The 7,240-nt window shown below is 36.5% G+C and overlaps 1 protein-coding gene across 1 annotated transcript in view; it reads right to left on the reverse strand.

Moving 5' to 3' along the window:
* Positions 1 to 540: 540 nt before the first annotated feature.
* The window catches only part of vipr1b (vasoactive intestinal peptide receptor 1b), a 51,051-nt gene continuing 44,351 nt past the window's right edge, over positions 541 to 7,240 (reverse strand). The window contains exons 13-14 of the mRNA XM_036217427.1: positions 4,733 to 4,863; positions 541 to 1,027 (exon numbers count right to left, since the gene is read on the reverse strand). Of these exons, the coding sequence (XP_036073320.1) occupies positions 811 to 1,027; positions 4,733 to 4,863 (348 nt within the window). The 3' untranslated portion in view covers positions 541 to 810. The remainder of the gene's footprint in view (positions 1,028 to 4,732; positions 4,864 to 7,240) is intronic.

Raw genomic sequence — 7,240 nt, forward strand, 5'->3', positions numbered from 1 at the left:
TTATGGTCACATTATTGTTTTATAGTTGTTTATTCAAACACATTAGTTTTATATATCGTTAAATGTTACAGTCACGTCTGTAAGTTATGTTCAGTGAAGAAATCGTGTGAAAATTAAAATTCTAAATTCAAATAAAAAGGAAAAATCCTTTTTTAATGAAAAAAAAAACATTTAAATTGAACTAAATGAACTTTTTGACAAACATTGTTCATTAATACCAGTCTTTACTAATTAAATTTAGCCCAAGACTCAATGATTGGACAAAAAGCTAAATTTGCTCAAATTCTTTGATTTTTTTTTTATAACTAATTAGTCCAGCTGCAACACTGAGTAAAACGTCCTCAGGTGTTCGGAAAGAGTCAACTATTTCCCTCACTAGCCTTTCCAAACTTTTACTTCTACAAATGAATATTTAACCTGTGCAATGCATATTAAAGGACGCTCAGAGGCAGGACACCTGCTCCGCTGTTTTAGGATTCATGGGAAATCTGAGAACAACTTCCTGTCTTGAATGCTGATGAGTGAACAAATTTGATAACTGTCACCAGAAACACTGAAGCAACCTGCTTATTAGCTATGTGAAATGAACTGTGCAAAACTATTCCAGTCACAAAATCTATTTAAAATTAATCACATTTTTAAGAAAAAATTATAAATTAATGCAAATTTCCATTTAATCAAACACTGGATCTGAGAGCGGCTGGATTTCGGTTTGTTAATCTGCCTGTGTCACCTCAGTGGAGTTTCCTCATGGTGTGACGCACTGATGGAGGTCCACTGGGCACAAACGCACACCAATAAATCAATGGTTCAAGCATGAGGATTAGCCGAAATGTCTCGGATTTTATTTAAACACCAAAGCAGACTCAGCCAGAGCTGTCGAATACCACACAGAGTAACTGGGAGGCAGTTCTTGATCTGTGCCGACCAGTTCACGTGGAAAATAACGTCTCGTGCTCCCTGAACCTCCAAATCTGAGCCTGATGAATCCTGGCAGTTATCTTTGAAAATGCTTGTGCAATCAGAACTGAAAGAGAAAAAACATCCATTGATGTTAGAACCGGCTCATTCAGTATGTTCTGGAAGTCAGCTGACCGAATTTCCTGAACATTTCTGACCCACTGAGGTGCACCGCAGCATAAAGCTTTCCTTAAGGAAGTACCAAGAATCATGTAAGAATGAAGAGTAAACTTTTACAGTATTTGGCATTATTTTTATCCACATAAAAGGGGAACTTTTGCATTAATTAAACTTTTAAATAAATGAATCTACTTTTCGTTCACTGATTTTGCCACTTAAGGCAGCATTCGAAAGACAGCAATAACAACACAAAAAAAAACTATTAAAGTGTTTGGATTCTTTTGTCTTTCAAGTCACCATGACCCTGAGTGGCTCATAATGTAGGTGAGAAATGACAGATTTAGCTGATAAAATTCCTTTCAGAGTGCTCCAAACACCAATCTGTTTGCCACAAATTCACAGTTCGCCCCTTTTTGCTTCAAAGTACATCCATCGAGTGAAAGTGTTTGGATGATGAAAGTAACAAACTCTTTTATCATCAATAAGGAGGAACAGACAGAAGAAATTTAGAACTCAAAAAAATAAAATTTCTCCCTTCTTTGTTTGGTTTTAAACATTTTATTTGACACAATACAAGTGGAGCAATGTCAAAAATGACTGAATAAATCATAACATTGTATTACAATCTACAGAATACTTTACAAAATGGAGTAAAAAACTGTGATTTCAGGCAATAAATAAATATGTACATTACACTTGTATTGCACTCGTGGTACATGTATTGCAGAACCATATTTTACAAGACGACATTAACATATCCTGAACACAATTCAGTACTGAATGCTTGCTTTGAATGTGTCACCATTGGTTTATTTAAAATTACAGCCACAATTAGATACACAAAACCAGAGGATAAGATGGAGTCGCATGTATTCACATTCAGCTTTTTAGGAGGTATTTTATGAGATTCACTCAACTACAGATAACATTATTTATTTAAAATAGCAACATATTAGGTAAAAGTTATTACTTTCTGATTACTGTTAGCCATGTTTTCTTTTTTTTTTTTAACTAACTAAAAAATGAATATTTTGATGCCTTAAAGTCCCACTTTGATCATATTTTCATTTATTTTAAAAGTGTTCCCAGTGTTTTTTTTTTTTTTTTTTTTTTTTTTAACTATGATTAAACCGTTTTTAGGAAAAAAAAAGTATTTTTTTTTTAGGAGATAGCTTTTGCAGAGCTGCAGTAGCGGAGTAACCCTTCGCTCATTTCCCATCATCCCTTTGTTTACAGTAGGTGTGTTTGAGATCGTGCAGGCGAAAACAGCGCTGCGAAGATCGCCTGGATTGCAGTGCATGTTGGGTAGTTTTTGCTCTGACGTCACACTCAATCATCATAAAAATACCACAAGACTGGGGCGGGTGCAAGGCGCCAACCCACGCGAAAGCATATTTAAATCTGCAAGCTGACTTAATGACTACAAAACAATGCATTGTGGGAAATGGTGTCCTGACAGTTCTTGTAGTACAAGTGAAGTGATAAATAAGATTTCAAATCATCTGTGGTTAAGTGTGTTATTGTTGCCTTTAAGAGTAATTAATTTTAATTTCTCTTTCTTTAGGACAGAGCACATTAAATTAACCCAGCCGCTATTCTTCATCTATTGTCTACAGACAGATGTTGAAAATTAATAAAAAATTTTTAAGATCATACTAAGGAGAAGAGGCATATAGAAACTCAACCGAATGTTAACAACTTTCAGTTCTTTACAGTCTTGCTGCAAACTAGCCTCTCCTGCTAGCTTACAGACTAAGCTAACATTAGCCGTGCAACAAAAATGGAGCAATATTGGAGCTATCCATAGTTTAGAGCCAGATGGCTGCTCAGACAAGGAAAATGAAGATGGATCTATTTGTCTGCAAGTGGATGCATCCGAATGGAGCCGAGCAGGGAAAGCGAAGACCACCGATTGTAGCATCTACGTCGCTGCTTAATATTTTTATTTACTTCTGATTCACAATCAAATTAAAAAACAACCACTCAGAAACATCATTTTAAGCATAATTTTTGCTATATAAGATCATGTTAAAACACCAAAAACATGACTTTTATTAGAGTGGGTCTTTAAAGAATAACCCTCTAAAACTCTTTAACTGTAGTTTTTGTGTCATAACTGAGTCTAAAAGTCAGTCTTCTATAGAACTTTATAAATTACTATTACAAAAAAAGAAAAAAAAACATTTTTGGTTCAGACACTCTAACAAAGGATTCACATAAAAAGACTCACCACTAATGTTTTTTTTTCTTTACCTCACATAATGGTTATTCTTGGTGATGCTGAATTTCTGTTTTCAGTCTTTCATTTATTTATGTATTTTATCATCAGAGCAAAGCTGCAGCTCCTGGATGTCTTCTCGTGCGTGAACGTGTGGGTGACTCTCAGGTCCACTCGAAGAGAGCTGTAAAGCACGTCAGCAACCCGATGTGACAGGGCCAGTCATCCTTGTCACCTTGCCTTGCTTTACAATCAGGCTCCTGCACTCTCGGCTGACTTGTCACTTTCCGAGTCGTCCACGAGAAAAGTGTAAGCCTGACAAGTTGGTGGAGATTTCCGGAATTATTATTCATAATGGAGGTTTAAGCTTGTTTCTGACCTCCTCTGTGTTACAAACAACAAACTTTAACTCTTAAATTCAACATGCTCCAAACACTTTTTGCAAATTAAAGACAAAAAAACAGTATTCTATACACTGTACAACTATCTCTACAATATTTCCCCCTTTTGAGTAAATGTAAACATTCAAGGACTAAGGTGAAGGCCTTTCCTCCTCAAACACTTTAAACGAGGCACTCGCCAGTGATAAGCACACAGAGTTTTCACGTTGCACGAAATAATGAAAAACGTTACCCCAATCACAGACAAACAGAGAGGCAGTGTTGATATAAGGAAGGCGAAGAGCAATCAGTCTCTTGAGAGCGATAGTGCAGAGAAGGGCAGTTGTGCTCCGAACCCGTCACTGCGAATCACTTTCACTCTGGTTATCCGGTGTGAAGCCTCAACTGTTCAGCATTTATGTAAATTCTGCCTGCGCCAGCTGACTTCCTCTTGCAGCCGGGAAAGCAGAGCATCACGCGCGGCTTTGTTTCAGTTCATCAGTGCGGTTTAAAGCTGTTCTCAAATACACCTGCTTCGTACTTTCCGTACACTTAGCCTCTGTCACAACATAAATTATACACATTTCTGTTCAAAATCATGAGTGTTTTTCCTTTAACGGTTGTACGCTAATGCAAGTCTGGTTTGTTTGGAGCAGCAGTAAGTCAGAATCACTTCGTATTTACATCAAATCATGAGGCTGTGTCTGGAAGCTAAAAATCATTTGAAAAATGATCTGTAAAGATAACTGGCTAATTTGCTCATTAACCTGCCCTGGATTGTGAAGCAGAAGTTAATTAGGTGGGTGGCTGTGACTCCAATGAGTTAGGATGTGTTTGCGGCTATTTATCTCTGTCACTTGATTAAATCTGCTCATTTATTTCCCTTTTCACTGCAAACACCAAGTGTGCAAATCATTCAGAGGCTTCCACATGTGGCGTGTGAAATGTTCAATGATTCATCTCAGCTCGCCTGCATTTGATTTTTCTTTAAAGTTACACGCAAGACAGGTCATCTTGACAGGAGGATGAGCCGCGGCGTGTTTTGGGGCTGCACCTCGTCAGCATGGTGATTTGGGTGCTGAAGTTGTTGCTGCTGCCGATTGATGGATGCTGGTATTTGGTGTCCGAGCCCATGTACCTCTGCAAATGCCACCTCCGCCACTTCCTTTTGATCTCTCCTTGGACCTGAAGTGGATCGCAGCAACAAGTTATTGTTATTTTTGAAATGAAAATGAAATGTGTCTCAATAATTGAATATTTAAGACTTAATTTGGACGTTTTATTTAATTTTCAAGTACACTTTATTAGGTACACCTGTCCAACAGCTCATTAACGCAAAAAAATAAATCAGCCAATCACATGGCAGCAACTCAATGCATGTAGACATGGTTAACCCTTTAACATCTGAGTGACGCTTCAACATGAAATCTTTAACATGTTTTAACTTTTCATAAACGTAATTCCAGCAAAATCTGCAACAACTGTGATGCTATCATGCTAACTTGGACCAAGCTCTCTGAGGAATGTTTCCAGTTCATTGTTGACTCTGTGCCACCAAGGATTACGGTGGTTCTGAAGGGAAAAGTGGTCGGTGAGTGTAGTATATTGAAATAAATACTTAAATTTCTGGGTCAAATTTTAATTACATCAAGTCAAGGAAAAGGAAATGACCAGGATAGATTCTTGGTACAGGGAACTGTTTTGCAAGACCGGCCCTAGGCGGCCGCCTAGGGTACCATCTGCTGGAGGGGGCACCAAACTGCAATTATTTTTATTTTTTCTACAGTTTAACACACCATTCATTTTGTGTAAAAATGGTAAAAAAAAAAAAAAGGTAATCATTAAAACCAAAAAATAAAATAACTCAAAAGTTTGATAAAATGTATAATTTTGCCTGGTGCTGCCCCCCTTCTTGCCTGACGCAGCCCCTGTTGAAGCTGCTGGTGATGGGGGTGTTTTCTTTTAGTGTTTTTTTTAAAACTTTAAGAATGAAAAAGTAGCAGAAATCCCATTTCGCCGTAGTATCCAGTATGAGTTTATCCAGTCGAGGTTCATCAATTATCTTTGGTGATCATCTTTGAATTCAAGAATGTGTAGAAACCCTCCGTGTAATATAGACCGGCAGACAATAAAGCTCTTCAAATCAAAGGTCAGGAAGGGTTGTAAAAGATTTAGCTTTTAAAAATCTCACCTATGAAACGTCTATGTATTTGCATTTGTTGTGACACCATATATTTTTTGGATTATAAAAGTATAATTTCATTATTTCTCAAACAGTATTTATTTATGTCGACTTTGCTTGTCATAGTAAAGTGTTTTGCTAAAAGTTGAACAGTTATAATATGTATTTTTTTTAGTAAATATATAGGCAGAGGTAAGAAAAAGAATAAATAAATAAAATAGAGTATTTAAAAATAAAAGCTGGAAAGTATTGTCACAAAGTTAAAGGTCATAACCTTATTTTTATAGTTTTAAAATATTAAAAATACCACAAAATTAGGGATTTCATTATCATAGATGCACAACATCATTGAAAAATCAGATATTTGTAGCCTAAAAAAGAAAAATATATAACTCTTTTCAGGGTGACCGCATTCATTTCAGTAAAAGAATAGATTGTTCTTTGACAAGAGTTCAGGCGTCAACCTGGCTTGTCTGCTGATCTGTAACCTATTTAGGGGAGTATGTCACTGTCTCCCAGAGAAATCTTTCAATCCGACGAGGGAATTACTTTCTCCATGGTCAGATTGTGTACAAAAATCCCCTGCCTGTGTGCAGAATAATGTTCGAATAAAGGTCAAGGCTTTCTGCATTCAAATACGAGATTCCTCTGTTGCCAAGCTTCTGCTCTACGATGGCACGAACGCTTGTCTAGTTCAGGGAGTAGAAAATATGGTTCTAAAATACCTAAAATTACAGCAGAAAAATAAAAATTGTTGTGTCAATTTAAAACAGATTTAAAAATGTTTTAATTAAATCGTTTTTTCTCTAAATCATCACAAAACAAGCCAAATAAAGCTTTTCTTGAGGCCGCTTATTGACCAAATGATACTCTCAACATGATTTTTCACATCCTTTTCCTTTATTTGAGGCCTTCTTTCATTTTTAGGGCAGTCATGAAGAAAAATAAATTTAATCCAAAAATGTTCATCCTCAAAATCATTAAATATTTCACATATATTCTAACCTGAAGCAAACTCATATGTTTCATTATAAACGGTCATGAATTCTTCTTTATTAAGAAGGATTTTGTCTTCCAGCTCGTTATTTTCCACTTAAACATTATTGCTTATTTCTGCTTTGGTCAAACTTTCTTTCCATTCTTTCTAATGTAAATGTAAATCATCGCTCCAGTGTCATTCCTCGAGCTTCATCTCTAGGAAAATGTAATAACATCACACCACCGCCAGGTTTCCAGCTTAACAAGCCACAGCTGAAAATTGCAGCTGATTGAAATTCAGGAGGCATCCCGTCAAGCCTTTTTGCCATCCATCCCATCACGGTGATTTAATCTGGCTGGGCTCTGAGAACATAACTAATCTGCCCACAGAGAGTCTCTGCA

Source organism: Oryzias melastigma, linkage group LG20 (genome assembly GCF_002922805.2).
Source record: "Oryzias melastigma strain HK-1 linkage group LG20, ASM292280v2, whole genome shotgun sequence".
In the NCBI taxonomy this organism is placed as follows: domain Eukaryota; kingdom Metazoa; phylum Chordata; class Actinopteri; order Beloniformes; family Adrianichthyidae; genus Oryzias; species Oryzias melastigma.